Source organism: Drosophila albomicans, chromosome X (assembly GCF_009650485.2).
Source record: "Drosophila albomicans strain 15112-1751.03 chromosome X, ASM965048v2, whole genome shotgun sequence".
Classification (NCBI taxonomy): domain Eukaryota; kingdom Metazoa; phylum Arthropoda; class Insecta; order Diptera; family Drosophilidae; genus Drosophila; species Drosophila albomicans.
Genome location: NC_047627.2, coordinates 9,518,002 through 9,543,470, shown reverse-complemented (window position 1 = coordinate 9,543,470; position 25,469 = coordinate 9,518,002). Strand labels below are relative to the sequence as shown.

Here is a 25,469-nt window from a genome sequence, read left to right as displayed (position 1 = left end):
TTGTCCACGCTGCCCTTGCTCTTAAAATCGGACATTGACCCAAACCCAAGCTGCACTCATCAAACGACGCGTCGGTGTAACGGTGTTAAGGCAAGTATTGTCTGTATGTGTGTGCACTTCGGTACTATAATATGTTACTTATATGGGGGTACGTGACTGTCGGTCGGGAGTAACAAAGGGTTTCTACGAGACACGTTGTAAAGCTATAGAAAATTTGATGAATATGTGTACAAAATATCCTGGACATTATGTTGACCAATTGGAATTGACTTACTGAAAGAAGGAAACTTCAAATATATGATCTAATTACAAAAGATTTAATTTAATGAATATAAACATTTAGTATAACACATAAGAGTTGCTAACATTTTTAAGACGATTGCACACTTTAGTATAATTAGTGAAATAAATTCCATTTTTCAATTTAAGATTTTAATATTTTCCAAGCACAGTCATCGGGTACTCCACAGTCGAGCTTATTCAACTTTAATTTGCCAATTTTAGCATCATTTGGTAAAACGATTATTAAACGAGTGAAATGGTTAAAGTTAAACACATTCAATTAATTTGTTTAGTGAAGCCAATAAACCGATTTTATTCGTCATCTGATAACAGTTTGGAAAACAATTTAAGCATAACGGTTCTTACGATGATGACCATTCATCTTCGGTCTTTGAAACATGTTCGTGTATTTGTCCAGATTTTATATATTTAAACACAACTTGTTAAAAAAATGTTTTCTGGCAAAACATGGGATAGTAAGAAAAAATTAATTAATTAAAAACAAAACGATTAAAATATAATTATCGAATTCATACTTTGATTCTTCTCATTTAAAAGATGCAGTTAAAGTTTTTAGCTGCTTAGCTGCTGCACTGAAAAAAAAAAAGATAACTAGCTTTTTGTGAACCGAAATAAAACCGGTTTTGAGATACCAAACCGGGAATCGTCACGCAACCGATATAAAAAGATTTTGTGTAACCGGTAACCGAAAACCGAAAACTGAAAAGATGAACGTAACCGAATCAAATAATGAAACTGATATGCAGTTAGTTTCTTGTCTTTTACAGAATTAGCACAGAGTCGTCTCTGTGTAGTCGACTAAGCTAGCAAGTTATATGTATATTATATCTTTAGTGGGAATAACCACAAATAGCAATTTGTTTATTATACTCGGCGACGAAACAATCGCTATCATTAATTTAATGCGAATTTTTTATGGCATGCATAAATTTTTGAAGTGAATTGACAATTTGATTTCAAGTAACATTTTGCAGAGGATTACAAAGTTAATTCATTTAAATATAAGCAAAAATTCTGCAGTGTAGTGACTAAAATGAATGAATCATTTCATTTTATTGACTCCGCATAATTATAATTATTATTATTATAATCCACATACACACACACAGATACTGCAAAATATCGAAATGGGATATAAAAGAAAGGTGGAATACAAGAGAAAGATATGTAGTTGTTTAAGTAACTACGAACAAACAAGCAAATGGCTTGACAAAATATTTGAAATTCACTTCGCGCCGCAGTTTGGCAGCCGTTGATTTTTCGATGACAGCATTTAATGGTTATTATGTAAACGTTTCTGTGTTGTTGTTGTTGTTGTTGTTGTGGTTGTTGTTGCTGTTGTGGTTTATAGTAGTGTGATGGGCGACCGTCAGCTGCAGTGCGGTGCCATAACAAAGGTCAAACACAACCAACCAACCAACTAACCAACCAACCTACAGCGTCGTCCTAAAACCGACAGTATTACAAACCATAAGACTTCATTGAGTTGAGTTCCGGCCAAGCCCAAAAATGTACATACACATACATACATATGGATGTATATGCATATGTGTATATCTATATGTATATGATTATATTAAATACCCATTTCATGTTGCTCTTTCTTTTTGCTGTATTTTTCGCCCTCAAAACTCCCTGTGAAACCTCTTTGGGCGCAGCTTGTTAAGCTACCATCTTAAAAACTAAACAAAAAAAAATAAACAAATATTACAAAATTGTAATTCATCAAATAGTGTCATTAAACATTGTAATAGATTTCGATTTTTTTTTTATTAGCTTTTATTATCGTTATTATTAGTTATAAATATCGTTCTTAGTTATGCTCTTATACTCGTATACTCATGGATTTTCATTTCAGTATTTAAGTAGTTCTTAATATAGTTCTTATTAAAAAAAAATGTGATTTATTAATTTACAAAACTTTTAAAAAATCAGTTATCTATTGACGAACAATTCTCATTTACGAAATGTTAATTAATTTCCAACAAATAGTTATTATTGTTTTTATTCTATATGTGTAACATATAATATAAATTGTAGATTTACAAATAAAATCAGAATCTTCTTTTTCGTGTTTAAATGGTTGACATTATTGCTATGATATCATATCCATTCCTTTGTAAATCTCGTTTGGTGGAATCAAATTAACATAGTAACACTTTCGCTTATAGTATAAACAGCAAGTTGATGTATGTGCTTAATCTGCATGCGGCAATGAAATCAAAGTAATCACACAAACACACCGTGCTAAAAGCATTCCAATACTCACAGAACACTCTCACTTAACAGCGGCTCACTTGAAATGTGACTAATGCTTCTCTGTTATTAACAGAGCTGTTAACTTCGTTGTCTCTGCTTTGCGGCTGCGCAACGTGAAGAAAACTTGTAGTTGCCTTATTGGTGTAATGGTATAGGTATTGGTGTATTGGTGTTGATGTTGATGTTGGTGATGGTGATGGTGTGGTGTGGTGGCCCCTCTCAGCAACACTGGGCAAATTTGTTGGCTGGCTACGCTTGTTGGCCATAAGTCGAATTTAGTGCAACGGCAACTCTTGAACGGTACTGTTGGCTTGCGGAGTTTGGTTTTCACACACTGAATGTTAGTTGTTGTTAGCAGTTTGTTGTTTTTTTTTCTGTTTTCTGATTTTTTTTTGGTTTTTATCACGAAACCCAATCGTAAATAAAACTCTTTTCGGATATTTAATTATACTATTTGCTTGCAATTGATTTGTTTAGTTTTAGTTGTTTGGCTTTTTTTTTGTACAATTTTTTTTTGTTTTGCCAATTGCGTGTGTAAAAATAAGATCATAAAAAAATAACAAATTGCGAAAATGTATTTGGAAAATTGAATGTGAAGAATAGTGGTAAAAGCCCAACAAACGCGCCCAGCTTGCAGCTGAAAGTGAAAAGCTAAATGCGCAGACGTGTAACAGTTTTTGGATTTTGGATCTGGTTTTGTTTTTGGTCTTGGGTTTTGGTTTTGGTTTTGGTTTTGCTCATGCTGTTTTCTGGCCTGCCGAGCATAAAGCCAAGCAGTTTTGCACAAAGCCAACATGGATTGCATAAACTTTCTGCAGCAGCCACAAAAATACCAAAACACAAAAAACATATAACAAAATCAGATAAAAGTGTTTGTGGCCCACATTCAACATTAAGTTTTCCAAATATTTTTCAAATCACTCAAAAAAAAAACACAACTGGAATAAAGAAATAAAAAATATAAATATAAATACAAATGTCAATATTTTGTAGCCGCCAAATACGAAGGTAACCTGTTAGATACGTTTAACCGAATTACCAACAGCAGCGCCAATAATAAATAATTACAACAACAACACACAAATATACCGACCGACGACAAGCGAGACGGCGAAATAAACTGCATACCTCAAGTACAACAACAACAACAACAGCAACATCAGATACAACAACAAGTAGCCCCTAAAAGCATTGCCGCCAAAATGCTTCCGGTAAGTTGGAAAAGTGTTTTGCCACCAAAATGATTTCGTGTATTTTTTTTTTGCTTTGTTGGATAGTAATTGGCACAGATCATTTGACCAATCGTAAAATGAAGGCTTTTATATACATATATATATCTTTTAACGGGTTGCTGTGACCCTCTTTCGTTTCCTGAGCATTGGATGCTTTTATAGTATGCATTATATAAGAGCGGGACAGGATTTTGCAGTAAATCAGCCTTGAATTCAGTTGAGGCGAAAGTTGTTGCGACAACGCAACGCAACGCATCGCATCGCATCGCACATCAACCTGCCCAACAAATATCTCAAGGGCAGTGCAACAAAATACGCTACTCGAAATTGAGCTGCTCTCAAGGAAGTCAATATTTCTACTTGACGATATTCGCTTGTTACTTTTGCATATCACAGTTTGTAGATCTCAGACAGCACAACCAAAAATACAATTTAAATGTTCTACAACCGGTTTGCATAAACCTGCATCTTCAGACAGAAACACACATTCGAGTCTGATCATTTCGTTTTCATTTTGCATTAATTTGTCTGGTTTTAACTTGCAGTTATACTACCCAAAAATTCCGCTTCTTTATTGCATAATAAATAAGCAAGAACCGATCCGATCCGAACAGAAATCAGAAATCATCAAATTGTATTCATTTTCTAGTGAAATTAGCTAATCGAGCCGAGCTACCGCAACTTTCGCATATATAATTATGAAACAGATTTTCTTAGCTCTCGGTCTAAATTAGTATGACAAATAACTTTTGCTTTTATTTCTTTTCGTTTGTTTGTTGACAACTGTATTTGCCATCTTATATAACAACAAAAGCGAACAAATTTTCTCATCAATAGATAGATTTGCTCATTAACACCTGTTGAAAACTTTCAAACACGATTCGATTCCTCATCAAATTTAATTCGAACATTTTTTTTTTTATTTTTATTTTGTTGTTGGTTGGTGTATTTATCGTGCATCTCACATGCGCACAGATGAAATGGCCAAGCAAAAGAAAATGTAAATAAATAATTGCCTGGCCATGTAGTAGAATACTATAGACGCCAAAAAAAAAAAAAAAAGGCACTTAAAGTGTAAGTAATAGTATATTCGTATTTGAAACATGCAATGCATACTACAATCAAATAAATAAGCAATACTTTCTTCGCTGATTTTTTTCTTCGCTTTTTCTGTGCCTAGCTGGGCAATTGGAGTTTTATTTTTGATCATTTTGCGTTGACGATTGGTTTCCACTTTTATTTTATTTTTTTTTTTTTTATGTAGTTTCTTTTACATCCGCTTTGTGCCCAAGCTTGGGTAGTAATATCATCTGTCTGACCAGATGCTATTGACGTTCCCAACTACCATATTCACGCAATTTTAGCTGTCATGCAAATTTTCGTTTAAGCATTCACAGCAACAAAGTGATCATCATCACCGTTGGGCATTAAAATAATACAACACAACACAACCCAACACAAGACTGAAAAAAAAGAAGCAACAAAACTTGTTTGTACATTTATTTTTGGTATAGATTCACTTTCAGGTCTCTTTTTTTTCGATAATATGCGCTAGTTCCAAAAATATGTTTTCGACTGTATTCCGGCTTTTTAGGGGCGGGGGCGAAACAAGTTTATTGCGACAAGTGTAAAAGTCTGGGATAACTGCTCATCATAAGTTTGGCTTTAAAATATATGTGTGTGCGTGTGTGCGTGTGTTACGTGTTTTTACCTTTTGTTGTATGATGATGGTGACCATACATAATAATAACATTATCATTCCCATTCAATACGCACATCGTGTGTGTGGATCTTTCTTTCTGTTCGTTGGTTTCTCGAATTGAAATGCTGTCGGTGGCGGAAGTGATGCACCCTCTCAAACGCGGTAGCGTCTCAAAAGCTGGCTCAAAAGCCTCTGCATCTCTTTTCGCTGCTGCTGTTGCTGCTGCCTGAGGGCGTAAAAATTGCAAATGTAAAGCCAACAAACTTGACAACAAGCAACGAACGCCAACGTCTTCCATGGCATTCCTCTTATACTTATACTTCATATATTTATCATTTTTATAACACTTATTGTATTTGCCTGGGACCCGCCTGCAATTTTTTGTTCGTTATTTGCTTTGCTCGTCAGTCAGATTAGATTGTGACAAACCGGTCAATAAGAAGTGAATGCTGTGAAGAGATTACAACAACAATAACAACAACAGCGACAGCAATAACTATATTTAAATTTAAGCACACGCGCTTCTGCTTTGCAGGTCATTTGGCAACATTTTTTTCCCCATTTTTTTGTTTTTGGCTATAAGCTGTGGGCACTTTAACTTACCGGTTTGCAACAGTTAAGCAACATTCCAGCAAAAACAAGCGTCAGCAAATCTATCAGAGCATCCATACTTAGCTTGTAATGAATCTGCAAGATACTTGTACACGGTCTCATTGAAAAAAAGCGAAACACAACAACAACAAAAAAGATACATTGTTACATTACGTAGTAGGGGGAAGCAATACTCCACTCGTAATTGCAGCTTTTGATGTTGATACCGAGTATGAGTGTATCATAGTATATGTGTATGCATGGATGGAGGGCCATAAGGCACTCTGGTGCATAGTTCACTTATACACACTCACACTCACACACACACGTGAATGATTCAATCCCAGTATTATTTGTGTTCCGCTTTGATTTTTCCATACAAATCATTAGCTCGCCTGCAAGCTAATGATGCTACCACTAACTACAATACAATACAGGTGTTGTTGCGAACTTGTTTCTTTTTTCAATCTTTTTTTTGTGTTTGTTTTTGTTTATTTTTTGGAAGTCATCTACTTTGCAAAAAAAATTTCCGCTTGTGTTTGAAAAAATGTGTAATTCGAAGGGGAAACACAAAAAGATTGTAGTTTATTTACTTTATATATATAAAACAATCAACTAGTAAACTACTTTATGTCAATATGCTTTTAAGTGATGACTAACATCATTAAAATATAGTTATAATAAAGAAAGAATACAAGCGTATTTCCAAAAATATGTAATTCGAAGGGGAAACACAAAGGGATTGTAGTTTTTTTTTATTTTTTATATATACAAAATTGAAATAGTAAACTATTTTATGCAAATATAAATATTAGCTATGAGTAATATAATTATAATATAGTAAAAAAATACAAGCTTCATTGCAAAAATATGTAATTCGAAGGCGAAACACAAAAAGATTATAGTTTCTTTTTTTATAAATCTTGCAAAAAGTATGCCAATATAAATATTAGCGATGAGTAACAACCAAAATATAGTTATAATATAAATAAATGTTTCTTATCAAAGGGAAACTCAAAAATATTGTTTTAAATTTTCATATATCTATAAAAAAAAACATTCAAATAGTAAATTACTTTATACCATTATAAATATGAGTTATATAATTAGAGTAAAGTTATAATACAAAATCGATGGGAAATACAAAAAGATTGTTGAATAGAAAAAAGATTCAAATAGAAAAACTATTCCCTGCCAATATTAATTCTCGCGGTAACTAATATTATTAAAATATAGTTATTATAATGAAAAAATACAAGCTTATTTTCAAAAATATGATATTCGAAAGGGAAATGCAAAAATATTGTTGTGTATTTTGTGCATTTATGCCATTTCTTCTAATTCACACTATTGTCCTTCGCTTGACATTTAAGTAGAATAATTGCAAATTAAAAACATTTCTTACTTAAGACATATTTTACGTTTGACGTTATCTAATGATCCTGAATGTTTCATAACTAATTCGCTCGTAAATAGAGAAATTCGCGTAAAACTTTTTTTGCATGCGAGTCTTGCGTTCACTCGAAAGTTTTAGTCAAGGCACGCACTTGCTTATCAAGATGGTCAATGCATAGAGAGAGCCCCAGAGTGCGAGAGAGAGATAGAGGGAGATAGGCACACATTGATATGTACGATATTTAGTATATATATATAGCATATGAAGTGTGAATATAAGTATCTCGTGAAGAATTTCGCTAATTTGTGAATGCATCATTATCTATGCGAATAAGACTTGGCGCAGAAATAACAATAACTTTGCTCAAGACGACCTTAGACGATTGTGAAGTTGACTCAAACTGAAGAGTTAGATGTTCATGAACTTTGTTGTTCAAAGTGCATAAAATATTGTCAATTTGAAAGACAAATCGATGTCATGATTATTTCTGAGCACATCGAGATCGATTAGCTCTTCAAGCAAAATGCAAAAGATTGAGGATATTTTCTATAAATATTTTAGCTTGGATTAAGTTGAAATTTGCTACTGCTTCAATGCGTTGATTCTCTTCTAATCAGCAACATTTGTTGAGCTGTTGCAAATATTTCAAACAAATTTGCGTGCATCAAACACTCGATTTGTTTGCTCAAGTTAAGTAAAATGTTCACTTGGAAAAATATAAATAAAAGGTATTATTGTTGCATTCCTTTCGGAATGTGTCCCATTAATGAATGATCTTTAAATGTCTCAGCTGTCAGCATTAAATTCTGATTAAACTCAGTGTATCACAATATTGGTAACTGTAAACGTGACGCATGCCCCCAGCTTCAGCCTGAAGGTCGACTTGTTTCGCAGCTCAAAGCACAAAGCAGCAAACAAAATCACACATTTTTGTATACCTGGCAAGCGTCAATGATAAGAGAGCGTAATCAATATGCGACAAAGCTTGCGGCATTCCATCTGTCTGTCTGTCTTCGCTATTCATCAATTTAATCACCTCAAGCTCAAGGATTGAATTTTAAAATTAATAAATAATTTGTATATATGCATGCCATAGATGTTCAAGTATTTTTTCAGTCGAATGGACTCCACTGTGGCTGTCTTGCTTGCATCAAGTTAATCAAAGTCAAAAGAAAACAAATTAAATTCCAGCTGAACTGACTCGCTCTCGTTGGCATTTAAACATGTCACTAAGCATGTGCTCTCTGTGTTGTTGTCTGTTATAGAAAAAACTAACAGCATCAGCAAGACTTGCAAAGCAAATCCTAAAACTTGAATAGACTATGAACATTTAATTAAAAGAATGAACTGAGTAATCATGCGAGTGATATATGAGCCTGCATTGGCAATAATAGAATAATTAGACATCCCAACGGATCTTAATGCCAAAAAAACTAAATGACAATATTAATTTAGAGAAATGAGAGTAAGCACTAAAAAGTTGCATTTTGATGCTTAATTAAATGTGTACTTACTATATATGTAGAAATGTCTGTTATTTATTATCTGGTTGTATTTTCATTCAACTCATTTAAAATTGTTGCTGTTTATTAAAATTTCTTAAAATAAAATTAGTTAAAGTAATAGACTATTAAAGATTTAATTTGTGAAATTGTCATGCATATTAAATTTATTTGTTTGTTTAACATTTGTGGCTGACGCTTTACAGAGTTTGTTATGAACGTGCAAACCACAAGAAAACACTGAAGCATTCTGGAAATATGCTTCTAGAGTACTCTGGAGCACACACACACGCACACAGCAAACAGCTGCGTGGAATTCAGAAATGACTCAATAAAAAACTAGTTAACACACCAAAAGTTCAAGCGAAACCAGTAACAATGCTTACATGCAATTTGTGTTATAATTGTAATAGACCCGTAACTTCTGCACTTGAATGCGAGCATAACTTGGCATTACTAATGGAATTCCATTCTCAACTTTCATTTATTTACATTGAAATACCTGCTTAGCTACAGTTATTATTCTAACGTATTCGATATATTAGCTTAACAGCAACTTATATGTAATCATTTAATATGTTATATTCCAGAGATAAACACTGTCAATGTAAGCCCTCTTGTTATGCTAAAGTCAGTCACTATTAAAACTTCACAAACCACATGAAGTGGTCACAATAAATCGAATATAATGAAATGAAGATAGTTCTGTAAAAATAAAAGATTCAGTTACTTTTATGATTCGTTTGCAACTGCCTCCTACACACTTTTCTTTTTTTTTTGACAAAACTCTTAGACCCGCTTTATTTTATTCAAAGAAACGGGTCTTAAAAAACAGCACGTAGCATTGTGCGTGTGTTTTAATGTGTTTATCTACATAGTACTATATGTTTTAGATCTTTACCCTGGCTGACTCACTTGACTATCTAAGTGAACGATCTGGACAACAGCCTTAATTGTAAAAGCTAGGAGGCTGAAACTTTTCAACCGCATAGATGTTAAGTTGTAGGCGTGCATGAAGGCGGCAATTCGCAAAGTTTTAATGAAATGACTTCTGTATACATTTATGAAACGCCAGACACGACTTCAAGCCCAACAAAATGTATATATAATTTGTGTAGTTTTGTGCTGTGCAAATATGCAACTTAAATATATTTATAGCACTTTACCAAAAAACAAAACCAAAAAAATGTTAGCTCTCTGAACCCCTTAGAAACCCACGGATACAAACAATCACTTTTAAGCCAAAAATAAAAGAGACACAAAGATGTTGCAAAATTATACACTTATTGTTTGGCTCCATGGAGCAAGAGAATGTTTATTAATACTCGATTACACTTTATTAAAGGCCATCATTCTCTTTTTTTCGATCATCTACTTTTGTCGGCTTTTAACGAAATTAGTTGGCAAAAGACAATAGTGCATGTGAATAAAAAATAAAACAAAATAACAAGCCTAAAAGACACCCACGAACAATAAATAAAGTAAATATCACGACCTACGCCAATCAAATTTGAGTAAAATGTGGTAAATGAGCTGAATTAGATTTGCAATTAGTGAAAGAGTTAAGTGATATAATATTTGATAAATTAGCTATTTTTATTTAAAACAAACTGATTTTAGGAGAAGACATTCGAAGCCATTAAAATAAATGAATAAACATTAAGAGAGTGGGAAAATTGAACGCCGGAAGCAAAATAGATTAAGTTTTGTTTTCGCTTTTAGCCACTTGAAGTTAAAAGCTAAAACTGTGACCAATTTAATTATTCCAACTGATTCTTGTGGCTAACTGTAAATTTTGCGTGCTCAATACTCATCACCCAAAAAAAATTCGAAATAAATCTGCTGATCAATGACGCGTCGCATTAATAGACGTAAATTGTGGTTAATTGAGATATAACACCGGCCAATCAGCATCCCGCTGCTACCAGTGAGTGAGAGTGTTATTTTAATTTACTTAAATGAAAGAAAGCATTATCGGCGTGTCTTCGGACATCAAAATGTCCAATTTCACAACATGTTAATAGGCATTTTGATGGCACATTTGACTATTCGAGAGCCACGTCAAAATCCGCTTCACAGACATCACAACGTCTGGACTTTTCTTTTCTTTACTAGTTTTTTTTTTTTTTATCTTTTATGCATCCACTAATGCAAGCGACTAAGCCATCCCCACCTGGCAAAAGTTGATGTCTAGAATGTCTGTGCTGTTCATTCACCGGCGATATCGTCATCAATGATGATGACGACTTTCACTATTTTCGGCGAACTGTCACTCGAAATGAGCGATTAAAGACAAAAAGAAGACTCGAATCGAAGAGAACTGGTTGGCACTCAGTCAATGCACTGCACTCGTGACACTTCTTCTTCGTCGTCATCATCATCGTCATCGTCGTCTTAGCTTAGTTCGATCAGGTTAGCCGCCTGATATCTTTTAATTGCCATTTTAGCTGCTGTGCAGGTGTTTTTCCATTTGGTGCACATCGCGTGGAGACAGTTGTAACAGGAGCAACTGCATTTTCACCAGCCAACTGCCATATCGGCCACCAAACCGGTGGACAACTCTGATGATGAAAGTTCACGCATCTGACCAGGTTCCCATGGCTCTGACTCTGACTCTAGTCGCGTCGCGTCGCGTTGGAGTCATTGACGTTGCAAGCCTGTTGTGGCCAAAACTAAAAGTTAAACTTAAAATATTGTTTCTTTTTCGTTTCGTTATTTCATTTTTGCTATTTTTTTTTTTTTTTTTTTGGTTTTTGGCTCTTTTGTTCCATCCGCTGACCATGATTCATTTTCATAGTTACTTAATTGAAAATGCCTTGGGTCATAATTCAGCTTGGCCTAGCGAATTTCGCACGATAATCTCTCACATCTTGTTAGCTCGCTTTGTTGGCCAACAATGCGACTTCGCACGGCACAAAAACAAAATCGCCCGCGAAATTTTCAACCAACAAAATGCAACAGCTTACGTTCCAAATTCTTGAAGATACAAACTTACATAAAGTGCTTTGAATTTCATTTGCTAACTTATCGCTTAATCAATTTACTATTTTAATTCGTCATTTAATGAAATGACGCAAAAACTTGTGATCACTTTTATGCAACTAGTTATAATATTACTAAATTCAATTGATTAGAAATTCCTTTCTATTTTTTTGTTCAAATATTAGCATTTTAGTGATAATAACAAAATGCAGTTTTTTGTATTTCCAAGGAATAGTTTAGACATTCATTAAAAGTGTTATTTACTATTTCTTGATATGTTTGCTTGATTAGAATAAAACACATAAAAAAAACTTTCTAGTTTTGGCAAATTTTAGCATTTTAGTGATAACAACAAAATGCAGTTTTATATTTTTCCAAAGAATAGTTTAGACATTTATTAACATCACGCAGTAATTTATGTGAAATGTATTTGAATGTGTTATTTACTATTTCTGGATCTATTCATTTAATTGGAATCACACACTTTATAGTAGAAATACCTTTCCAATTTTTAACGTTTCAGTGATAACTATAAAATGCACTTCTATGTTTTTCCTAGGAATATGTTAGTTTATTTTAGGCGTTTATTAAAAGCACGCGGTAATTTATGTGTTAAGTTTTTGAGGTCGGTTACTTTTGTTCCGCCTTTTTTTCATAGAAAACAAAAATGTTGTTTCAATGCAAGTGTTTTTTGCACTCATTTGCATACTATCAAATCTCGAGCTAATTAGGAGTAGCATCGTGTTTTTTAACAAACAGCGTAGTGGCATTCCAATTATAAATTAATTATACAAATACACTGTACCGAAAAGCGAGCAACTTTTTCTTTAATTTCATTCAGTTTGATTTTTAATAGAGACGAACTCTACACACCTCATTAGTATGGAAGCATGTTGAAAAGTCTGTAATGCTTGCAACTGTTATATTACTAATAATAATTTAATACTCTTGAATAATTCCTTATATTAAATTATTACGATTTTAATTTAATTTTCGATAAGCTTAAATTCCATTCTAAGAATAGTGATATAATTTTCTGGAGAGAAAAAAAGGTTTATTATATTTTTTGTTTGTCATTTTAAAATATATATGAACATAAAAAGCTACAGCAGTTTTCTTTCAAATAGAAGTGCTTACGACCTGCTTGATTAAAACTTTTGTTTTTGAATTGGTAATTTCGGAGGAAATGCAGTTAATTTCTACATTTTACCAAGATTAGAAACTTATAATACAGATTACAAACAATATTGAAGATTCAAAAATGTTTTTATATTTATGTTTTGAGGCAAAATTTAGTTACAACAGCTTCAACAGTTTCTTTAATATTATTTACTTCAGTATTTTATTGAATATATACTTGTATAAACAAAAAGTAATGCATTATGAAGTTCACAGAACTAGTAGTGTTAAAAGAAAACTATAATAAAATGCAGCATTTACTAACTATTTTATCGTAACACCTAATTCTCACACATAATTGTTATCTATAAACAATGAAAGTGCTTTCCTAACCTTAACATTACTCCTTCATATTTTTAGAAAGTGCGAATTTAGTCAGTCTTTTTTTTTTTTTTTTTTTTTTTTTTTTTTTGTATGCTTTTGGGGACAGTGTATTCAGCTAATATGCTAAATGTCGCTCTAATTGAGAGAGACACACACAAAAAAACAAGTTTAAAGTTTTTACTATCAATTCTAACGCAAATTCGCAAGTCTCAGAGCAATCACACAGGTCTTTTGTCAACCACTGGCTTTAACAATGACGTAAAGCAGCATTTCTTGAATTTAGAGCACACGGCACACAAAAGCAATGACCAAAGAGATATGTGAACAAATACTAGTACGTATATAAAAGTTATGCACATGTGTGTGAGAGCACTTTTTAATAGCCGGTTACGTTTTCAAGGCTAACTTGACGATTCGTTGCGAATATGCAAAGCGCAAAAATCGAAAGAGCAGCCTTAGCAACAGCAACAGTAAGATTAACAGCAGCAGCAGCAGCAAGAGTAACAGTAACAGCAACAATAACATTAACAGCAGCAGCAGGAGTAACAGTAACAGCAATAACTTTAACAGCGGTAACAACTGTAACAGTAAGAGCAACGACAACATTAACAGCAGCAGCAGTAACAGCGACAACTACATTAACAGCAGCAAGAGTAACAGTAACAGCAACAGCAACAACAACATTAACAGCAGTAACAACTGCAACACTAACAGCTCAGTAATTGCAGCAATAACAGTGACAACTTTAGATGAGAAATTGCAAATATGTACATAAAGTATGTGCATACCTTAGCTCGGTCCGGCTTGGCTCGTATGTGTGTTTGTATGCAATCATTTTTTCAGGCGTAACGCAAACTTACGAGTATATGCGGCCATCTCGCAGTTGTGGCTTACATAAGCCGCAACCAACTCAGGCTTCCCAGCTGCAGTTGCCTCTTTGGGCAAATAGACTCCAGGCAGCAACAACAACAACTATGAAAATATGCCACAGTTATCCGTCTGTCCGTCCGTCCGTCCGTCCGTCTGTCTGTCCATCAGGCCGTTTGTCTTTTCGTCTGTTTGCCCCAGTGTTGCAACTTGTCGACATCATCAGCAAACTTGCTGGCCATAAATTTGTGGCCGTCCCCCGTTTAGAGTGACAGAGAGGGGAATGGGAGGAAGAAGGAGGTTCATCAATTGAAGTGATCTCAAAAAGTTTGCAAAGTCTGGCGTTAAATTACAACTGACACAGTTTATAATGCTAAATACCGAATGTTGCATGCTGATGCCGAAGCCAAAGCTGTTGCACCCTTTGTAAAACAATTAGTACACTCAATTAAAATCCATTTTCAAACTAAAAAAAAAAACAAGCGTAGCTCAACTCTTTCTACAAATACCAAACCATATATTTATACGGTCTGAGAGGCATAAACTCGATTAAGTAAATGCGACATTATAGCTGATGCGTGTGCTGTGCGCGCCATGCATTTTGGCATCAGATTGACAAATTTGTCAACAGTCAAACCAATCAATGCGCATGCGCGCATTATGCAACCCAAATAGTTAATATTTTATTTGGATATTTGTTGTCTCTCTATTTGTTGTTTTTGTTGGTTTTTGTTGGTTTTTGCGCTGAATGCAAGACTCGTTTGGAGGCAACTGGCTGCAGTCGCTTTTCATTTCGATATCGGCAGTAAAGAAATGTTAAGCAATGCGTGCGACAACACGACGAAGACAGCGTTAACGAAACAAGCAACCGCAATACAAGCAATAGCAATGTAAACTATGGTATGACTATATATAGTATGGTGTATACATGTAAATTGCCACCACTGTTGTTTTTCTCGTTGCTGTTTTATCGACCATATTCAATGATGTCCAATGACCCAATCAATTGCATTTTTTCTCCTTTTTTTCTGTTTTTTGGTCCACACCAGTCTCTGGCACCAGGTTAATATGCCGCTATAATCAATACAATCCTATGCACTTTCCCCCGTCAATCTCGAGATTGAGAGAGAATGCTTTGGTGAATGTTCCGCCACTCGAGTGTCGTCAGAGCAAATGGCACACTCCAAGCCGATACTCCAAATGGCATAAGTACTTGCCCGGATATGGATACGACTTACGGACTCTTTGAGGCGAAAGCTATGCGATTGTACTCTTATTTCTCTTTGTTTGTGTTGAGGATGGGTACGAAGTCGATTGTTCGATTGAAATTTGAAGTGGAAAAGCATTACAACAGAAACTTGATAGAACTCAAAGTTGCTGATACAGACATCAGTTTTCCATTTCACAAAAAAAACAAATATTGTGCATGACTTGTTCATATTTTACATTTTTTTTTTTTTTTCATATCACATCAAAAACAATTAAAACTTTCACCTTGCAGCCCAAACGTTGTTTGAGTTTGGCAATTAATTCAGATCCCAGGACTTCCAATAGTTAAACAAAAAAAAAAAAACATGCATTGATTCCCCCCTCAAAAACACAGATTTCTCGTCTTGATCTCCATTAAATCAAAGTGCTTGCTTCGATAATAATAAGACATGCATTTCTAAAGCAAAGTATTAATAAATTTAATAAAGAAAAACCGCATCTATTCGATGATAATGATGATGGCCAATTGGCGTTTTTTTCTTCTGAGTTACTGTTAGATGGTAATCATTCATGTTGTTTTTTAGGGGACGTGTAAAAATCACTTTGACTTGGACAAAATGAAAGACATGTTTTCACATGTGTGTGTGTGCAAGTGTGTGCATCGTATGCGTGTGTCTGAGTGTGTGTGTGTGTGCAGATCATTGTGTGAGCTAAAAACCCGCATGCCTCACATTCACACACACAATCCACAACTTGTTGTTGTTGCTGTTTGCCTTTGCTTATGTAACTTCGTTGTTCGCCGTTGTTCAATATCCGAATATGTGTAAGGGAGATGGTTGTAGTTTGGGCCACTTACGTTGTTTTTATTTTTGTTTGTGTTGTTGTTTTTATAATGTTACCAAACGTTTGGCATTTTAATTCCAAAATCCGTTGTTTTGTTTTCATATACTATACATATGTCTGTTCATATTTGCTATTTAAGCATTTATTATGAACGAGAGACGTTTGGCAAAAAGTGAAAAAATAAACACAAAAATGTTTTATTTTTGACACTGACTCAGCCGATGCGGCTTTTGTTGTTGCTCTGCTTACATTTGCTCTAATTACTACGATTATAGCCTTATGTCACAGCATATTATAGACATCTCCGGCTCAACGATGAACACGATCTGCAAAAAAAAACAGCCAAATCAGTTTCACTCCAATTTCAAATGCGGGCAATTAATATATGATCAATGATCGTCTCGAATTTTGAGGCATGTAATTTATGTTATTAGTGGAATGAATTATACGAAGATATGGCTATCTCTCTCTTTTTGGCAGATGAAAAGTTAGTCTTGTTGATAACATATTTGATTATATTTCTATCTCAGATGCATAAATGCTGTTCAATGCCTTTTTACATTTCAATATCCGATATACATATATTAGTTTTACTAAATTTTTAATTTCTTACTTATTCATTCAGATCTCAGATATAAATATATATATATATATATATATATAATGTTGATTTGCAATTTTAATAATTCTAAACCCTTTAAAAGATGTTAGCCCAAAACATCTTAATCTAGCGGACAAAATCTCAAGCTAAAAGTGAATCAAACGTTTGATTGTTTCTAATCTTGATTTGGCTTTGATTACTTATGCTTGACATTACCTTGCCGCATTCTTCGAGTTTGAGGTAATATAATACCTGTATTTTCGACACACAAGCGCACCATAAAACTAGCCACTGTGCAGGTTGAAGAATGAAATCGAAAAAAGAAAAAGAGAGAAAAAAATAACATACGTATCTATCATACTGATGTTGAATAAAATTAAATGGAATTTGCATACAAAATTCATGAGATTGTGTAACATATTTGATACCAACTCGACCTTCATGGGGACTCACTGTGAATGAATTGGTTTTGCATTTTCTTTTTCTGTTTTTAAGTTGATTATTATACGAGAGTATGTAAAGATTTTTATACGATTCCATCAAAATCAGTGTCAATGATTGTCAATCGAATGTTTCATAAATTATGCACCACCAAAATACTTCCGTCTGTGTTTTTTTTTTTTTTTTTTTTTTTTTTTTTCGGCTTCATCATTTTCAATAATCGTATTATCATCTTTCAGTTCCGGCATGGAACGGCCTGGCGAGCGCTCTTTTTACTTTGCGTGCTCTCCTATTTTATAAATGGTAAGTTTTCTTTTCATATTTTTTTTTTTTTTTTGATTGCCCAATACCATTCCGTGTACTTTCGATTATTCAAGAAATACCTAATTCAATTATGTGATTATTGCAGTCGCGAGCTCCGAAGGCCGAGTTGTTTGCTACTACACAAATTGGAGTGTTTATCGACCGGGTACTGCGAAATTCAATCCACAGAACATCAATCCATATTTGTGCACACATTTAATCTATGCATTCGGTGGATTCACGAAGGACAATCAAATGAAGCCGTTCGACAAGTACCAAGACATAGAACAGGGTAAGTCCCGAGAATTTAAAGCGAATAGAGATACAAAATTAAAAAAAAAAAATAATTCTTGAAGTCAATGCAATGAAATCAACTTTTATTACAAAGGAATTAAAATTAGATTCATTGTGGTAGATTTTAATTTTTAAATTCATTAAGAACTGTTAATAGGAAACACTTAATTCAAAGGCAGATTAAACCATTTATATTTCTTGTTATCTCCAAAATAAAAACTACAACTTTTTTTTTTCGATATGTTAGAACTCATTTTAAAATATTCAATTTTATTAATCACTTGCTTAAAAATAACTTGTGAATTATTTCCGTAATAAAATTTGAAGACAAACGTTACTCTGCAATTTTTATTTAAAATGTACAAAAAATGATTTAAATATTTAATTTATTTTTGATATTGCTTTCGTTTTACGATTTCTCATTTTTAGTTTGTGCATTTATTTTATCATTCTCTCTTTATTAGGTGGCTATGCAAAATTCACCGGGCTCAAAACGTACAACAAGCAATTGAAGACAATGATTGCAATTGGCGGCTGGAATGAAGCCTCTTCACGTTTCTCACCATTGGTGGCCAATCCCGAACGGCGTCAGCAATTCATTAAGAACATCTTGAAGTTCTTGCGACAAAATCACTTTGATGGTATCGATTTGGATTGGGAATATCCGGCACATCGTGAAGGTGGCAAATCGCGTGATCGCGATAACTATGCTGAATTTGTGCGTGAATTGAGAGCGGAATTCGAACGTGAATCGGAGAAAACTGGACGTACAAGGTTGCTGCTTACAATGGCTGTTCCTGCGGGTATTGAGTACATTGACAAGGGATACGATGTGCCCAAGTTGAATAAGTATCTGGATTGGTTCAATGTGTTGACCTACGATTTCCATTCGTCGCATGAGCCATCGGTTAATCATCATGCGCCCCTCTACTCTTTGGAGGATGATTCCGAGTACAATTACGATGCCGAGTTGAATATCGTAAGTGACAGTATGAAATCATATTAATTGAAATGATATTAATGATTTATGTTCTCTTTTTAAAGGACTACTCCATCAAGTACTATTTGAAGGCTGGCGCTGATCGCGACAAGTTGGTGTTGGGTATTCCCACCTATGGACGGTCTTACACGCTCATCAACGAGGAAAGTACTGAGCTTGGCGCCCCATCTGAGGGACCCGGCGAACAGGGCGATGCGACCCGCGAGAAGGGATATTTGGCTTACTACGAGGTTTGTTGACTCTTTCATTGATTGTTGCCTTTCGCTGACATTTTCGCTCTTTCAATAGATTTGTCAAACACTCAAAGACGATCCAGATTGGACTGTAGTGCAGCCGAATGAAAATGTGATGGGTCCGTATGCGTATAGACGCAACCAATGGGTTGGCTACGATGATGAAGCGATTGTCCGCAAAAAGGCCGAGTATGTGGTTGCGCATGGACTGGGAGGTATTATGTTCTGGGCCATTGACAACGATGATTTCCGTGGCGCGTGTAGCGGCAAACCGTATCCGCTGATTGAGGCTGCCAAGGAGGCAATGCTCGAGGCGTTTGGGTGAGTTCCTAATGCTGATGGTGATGGGTTCAAATCTCAGTACTAAATTTGGATAAGGGTTTGAAACGTAGTTTTCTTTGAACAATGTTTCCCAACGCAATAGAACAAATGTATTTAAGTATGCACATCACGGTTTTCGGGCTTCGTCACACAATTGGAAACACATTAGAAAGCATCTTGATATTTTAAACGATCTACTAACAAAAAGTTAGTTTTGTTTCTGTCCCACCGCTATTTCAAATCTTACAGCTGTATATTATCCAATGGATAATACACAATGAATAATGGATAAAATCCATCACTAAATAGACATTCAAATGCGAACATGATTTCTGCGTTAATTGACATTAATGTTTTATAGAATCCCTTCAATTTTGTTTCATAATCGATAGCATAGTTATAAAAAATCAAAATTCTTATTATAAAAATTGATAATCTGGTTTGTAATTTAAGCTAATATAAGAAGTCAATCCATTAATTTAATATCGATATGCGTTTTATCCATTCATCAGACTGGGCATCAATGAGGTGGGTAAACCAAGCAGTCCACAGAAGCCATCACGCTCGCGAGGTCGCGACCGCAATCAACTAACCTCCAAGCCCGACTCAGGTGCCAGCAGACAGTCTGCCACTCGCCGACCAGCTGTCAGCAGTACAACGACAGTGACACCGCGGAGCACAGCCGCAATTCGACTAACTGAAGCCGAGGGCTCATCTCTGTACATTGGTGGACGTGGCTCGACGACACCTGCACCACCGACTACACCGGATCCTGGTTCGGACTTCAAGTGTGAAGAGGAGGGCTTCTTCCAGCATCCTCGCGACTGCAAGAAATACTATTGGTGCTTGGATAGCGGTCCATCTGGACTGGGAATTGTTGGACATCAGTTCACTTGTCCATCGGGATTGTATTTCAATCCTGCTGCCGATTCATGCGATTTTGCTCGTAATGTGCCATGCAAAACAAAGAAGTAAGTGTAAATAAATTTATTTTCTATGCTGTGAAACGAGTATTAAATAGTAAAATACATTTTACATTAATGAGCTTATTTTATGTTGAATTTAGCTTAGCATTTGGTATTTAAATCACTTGTTTGCTTTAATTTACGCTCAATTGCACTCCTTTATAGATCGACGACATCGCCTCCAATTACCACAACAACAGCTAAGACGACGACAACAACAACCAGGCGACCAGCAAGCAACCAGAATCGCGTGACAGCAGCGCCAGTGGCACGTCCAATTTATCCACGCGTCTCGAGCACAACAAGCACCACAACAACCACAACGAGCACTACAACGACAGCTGCACCAGAGGTGATTGAATACGACGAAGAGGACGGCAATGAGGAGCACTCGGCCAACAGGTTCAACGATGCTGAAGAGGATCCACAAGTGATTAAGGAGCTCATCGATCTGATCCGAAAGGTCGGCGGAGTCGAGAAACTCGAGAAGCACTTGTTGCAAAACAAAGATGGCTCCATTACGCTCAAGGAGCACTCGGCCTCTGTCTCTGGCAACGGAGCACCCACAACACCCTCAACGATCAGCAAATCACTATACGATCGTGTCCTGAAACGTCCTGGCACCTTCAGTGCGTTCACACGCAATCGTGTGCAAGTCACCGAGAAAACCGAATCGAGCAAAACTATTAACAATGCAGGTGCGGAGAGCAGCGGCGAAGGCAACTCACAATCGCAATCAAGCTACTCGAAGTACTCGTCGGTGGTGCGCGGCAACAGTCGCCAGGGACCACAAAACGAGGGCATCGACAAGATTGCCGAGTCCGAGGGCTTCCTTAAGGAACGCAAACAGTACGTGACCATCAATCGCAATCGTGGTGTCAATCGTGAGGAGCATGACACTGAGCTGACCGCCAACAATGAGACTGATGACGAGGAGCTCGATGTGTCACAACCTGAGACGACCACAAGGCGTTCGTTGAGCGCTGCAACGCCATCGTATACAAGCTTGAGACGCGCACGTCCGAGCACAACTACGAAGCCAGCACCGCTCGAATCCGAGTCAGAAGAGGAGCAGGAAGAGGAACGTCGTACTGTCGTCAAGGAGCAGCAGACGCAGACCAAGCATTATGCCACATTGAGTCGCACACGTGGACGCACAACGGAACGATCGGATATCGGTGAATCTGAGGGATCTGGTGTGTCAGTTAGTTCAACAACAAACAGGTAAAATTATTTACCCTACATGTTTATTAAAATGAAATTGAAATACAAATTACATTAAAGAAAGTATAATAATAATAATAATAAATCAAAAGTAAGTAGAACATTCAATTCAAATAGTAGAAAGAAATTCTTTACAAGTGAAAATGTTTTATATTCAAAAACGTATTCTACTTACACAAATTAAATGAAAAGCAATGTAAGGTATATTGTTTCTTTAAGGAAAAAAGTATTTACTAAAGTAGTTGCTGAGTGCGGACTTTTCAATTCTGCTTTTGTTGCATTTGTGCGTAGTTCACTGATATGTTAATATGGTTTAAAATAATTACACCCTATACCTCTTTTTTTAACGGATGTACCACAATCGTGCATACGCGACAGTAGCTTTGTTACTTATTTTTATATTGTTGTTTTACTTTGCACCAAAAATTCACTCATAATAATTGCCATGGAATTTTTATAACCTGACTTGTTCACTCTGATGCAATCAAATCATGCAAAAATAGCAAGTAATGAAAATGTATTGATAATTAAAATACTATGGTCTATAATTGCGCTGTACTTATTATTTAGGCTTCGAATTCTGTATTCGCAAAATTAGAAAGCTCAATTCGCCAAATTGTTTTTGTGCAATCGACTCCAAATTTGCCAATTTCAATTTGTATATAAACAACTGGCATGAAATGCAAATAGAGTATAACTCAGTTTTTATGATGACAGACAAAACGATTGACTTTGCTTAGGAGCAACATTTTTAACATATTTTTGAATTACTTAGAGAGCTACCTTATTTTGTATTTTTGTCGATGAATATTTGCTACTACCTAATAGAAATTTGTATTTATTAACAGATACAAATACGTTGAAAGGACGCGGCCAACGACGAGCAGCAGCGGTTCAAGGAATGCGGTGTCCGATGCCATTGACGATGAGGCTGATGAAGATGACGAGGAGGAATACGAGGATGATTCACAGCAGAAAAATGTAAAGTTCCAAAGAAATCAATTCACCACAAGCACAACACCAGCAACAACAAATACACGTAAATACGCGAGCATCGGCCGCAGAACCACAACAACAACAACAACACCAGAAACAACAACCACAACAGCAACCGGCACTGAGACTGCCAAGGCGAGCACCGACACCGACACCAAAAACACCAACAACAACCGCCGCAACAACAACAACCACAACAACAACAATGTGAAAACTAACAACGTACCATCAGCAGCACAAATAATCACCCAAGAACCCGAAACAACAGCAACAACAACTACAATCACTAACGAAACCACTGAACCAATTGATAAACCAAACACTAGAATAACGCTCACAACGAGCGCTACTAACATTGATACCACCACTGCAACCACCACAACCACCTCACCACCCACACCCACACCCACAACCACACCCACACCTACACCCACAATTTTACCCACTATCCAAACACCAACAACCAGCATCAATTCATTGGAGTTGGCCGATGGCATTAACGATTTATTCGAGCCACAATTGACAACACTGTCGCCAGCCAATGTTGATGATTCTTTCCCTAACACAAATAACAACCGACTTAATAACCTAGCACAAGTTGCTTCTACAACCACGACGGAGTCCGAACAACAGGCAACAAGGACAACAACAACAACTACGGACAAGAGTGACAGCAACAACGAGAACGAGAACGATTACAAGAACAATATTGATAGTGAGGTAACAACAACAACAACAATCAAAACGCCATATAAACGCATAAGAACGAACATCAACAACCAGAACAACAACAGAAACATCAACAAGATCAACAATGATAATATTAATAACAATAATGCAGAAGCAGTCAACGAAGCTAGTCCCAATGTTGGTAACTCGAAAGGTTTGAGTAGCGTTAATCCTAGTGTAAATAGCATAAGAACCAACTACTCCGGTAGAAGGCAACCACAAAGAACATCCCAACTTGAACTGACAACAACCACAACAACTGAGCTACCTAGCATTTCTAGTCCAAGACCTTTCGGTTATCCCAGACGTCGAACACGTCCTGTAGCAACTAAAACCCAAACCCAAACCGCACAATCCACAAGCACAACCACAAACAACAACACCACCACCACCACCAACAGCACTGTCAACGTCAACGAGAACGATAACAACGAGAACAAGACTTTAACGGACGTAGCTAAAACACGAACACGTTTATCACAAGTGGATAGGCCCAAGGTGAGTGACATTAATAGTCAAAAGTTGTTGGACCCTAGCACAAACACCCAACAACCAACAACAAGAAACCAAACCACAACCACAGCCACAAGTAAAATTCAAACCCAAACTCAAACTCAAACCCAAATCAAAACAAAAACAACAACCACAAGCACAACAATCACAGCACCTAAAACAACAAACACCCATCAAACAACTAGCACCCACAATGAAGTAGTCGTTAATCTAGTTGGTAATGGTGACAATAAATTAAGCCATGACGTAGTTAGTAGTACCTTTAATTTAAGCACTGATGATGATGATAATGATGATGACCGTGACGTTCACGACGAACAAGACAACCGCGAACATATTAAGTATACGTGGCGTGATGCACGCAGACCAACAAAACCCACAAGACCTTCCTCTATCAAGAGCAGCATCGACCTGCACAATGCACTCGTCGACAGCAACGACAAAGACACTCGCAGGTTTGCCGGCAAGCGTTTGGCCACCGACAACGAGAGCGAGTCACGTGGTCGACACTTTAATTCAATTCGTGGAGAGGGCGATGTTGCAGCTGCAACAGATGAAACGCCGACTGTCCACAAACGCATCTATCAAAATATAGCACGTACTTCTAGTCAAACTGAGGATGAAAGCGCAACGAGCTCATCGTCAAACGAACACAGCAGAAGAATCTATCAAAATATCGATCATTCGTCCAGGCAAAATAGTGGACAGAACGACGAGCAAATACACTACAATGCCATAACTCGCACTAGCAGCGGCGTGCAGCTGACTGACAGCGGCAGCTCAAGCTTTGTGCGTCATGTGAATACATCACAAAATGGAGAAGCTAAGCATCAGCTTGTTGCAGAATCGTTAACAAGTGAGGATAGCAGCACGGAAAAACATTTGGCGAGCTTTACAACTGAAAGAGAATTGGCAGAATTCACGACTGAAAAAGATTTACGAGTAGTGACCACCACAACCGAAAGAAATTTAGTGACCACCACAACCGAAAAAAATTTAGTGACCACAACAACTGAAAAGGATTTAGTAACCACAACAACTGAAAAGGACTTACCGACCACCACAACTGAGAAGGATATAGTAACCACTACAACTGAGAAGCATTTTGTGACCACCACAACTGAGAAGGATGCGGAGAAATCAAGCACTGAATCAGTGCAAGAAATTAACGACGAGCTGGCAGCTGAACTGCCCGATGATGATAACGAAAGCGATGCTGTTGTAAGCACCACCACAGAAGCAGCAGTCAGAAGAACAACCAGACAGACGACAACGAGAAGAACAACTACAGCAGCTCCTCTGACTACCACCGAGACACCCAAGAAACAAAACAGGAAAACTAACTTTATTCGCAGACCTGTGGCCTTAAGCAGACAAACAACCGAAGGTAAAGTAGCACTTGAAGGAGAAACACAATCTGTTTCAACAGAGACGAATGATGAAGCGAAGGAAACGACGAC

At 36.2% G+C, this 25,469-nt stretch overlaps 1 protein-coding gene across 7 annotated transcripts in view; it reads left to right on the top strand.

The window, feature by feature from the left end:
* The first annotated feature begins 2,814 nt into the window (after positions 1-2,814).
* Positions 2,815-25,469, top strand: part of LOC117578077 (uncharacterized) — a 39,620-nt gene continuing 16,965 nt past the window's right edge. For 3 of the 7 annotated variants that reach the window (XM_034263227.2, XM_052001896.1, XM_052001894.1), the window contains exons 1-10: positions 2,815-2,902; positions 3,556-3,773; positions 17,671-17,734; positions 17,841-18,026; positions 18,493-19,007; positions 19,073-19,258; positions 19,317-19,582; positions 20,095-20,553; positions 20,713-21,771; positions 22,620-22,752. In XM_034263227.2, coding sequence (XP_034119118.1) covers positions 3,765-3,773; positions 17,671-17,734; positions 17,841-18,026; positions 18,493-19,007; positions 19,073-19,258; positions 19,317-19,582; positions 20,095-20,553; positions 20,713-21,771; positions 22,620-22,752 — 2,877 coding nt within the window. In that variant the 5' untranslated portion in view covers positions 2,815-2,902; positions 3,556-3,764. Of the gene's footprint in view, positions 2,903-3,555; positions 3,774-17,670; positions 17,735-17,840; positions 18,027-18,492; positions 19,008-19,072; positions 19,259-19,316; positions 19,583-20,094; positions 20,554-20,712; positions 21,772-22,619; positions 23,995-25,469 lie in introns of all 7 variants that reach the window. The other 4 variants (XM_034263225.2, XM_052001893.1, XM_052001895.1 and 1 more) reach the window with 2 other exon arrangements.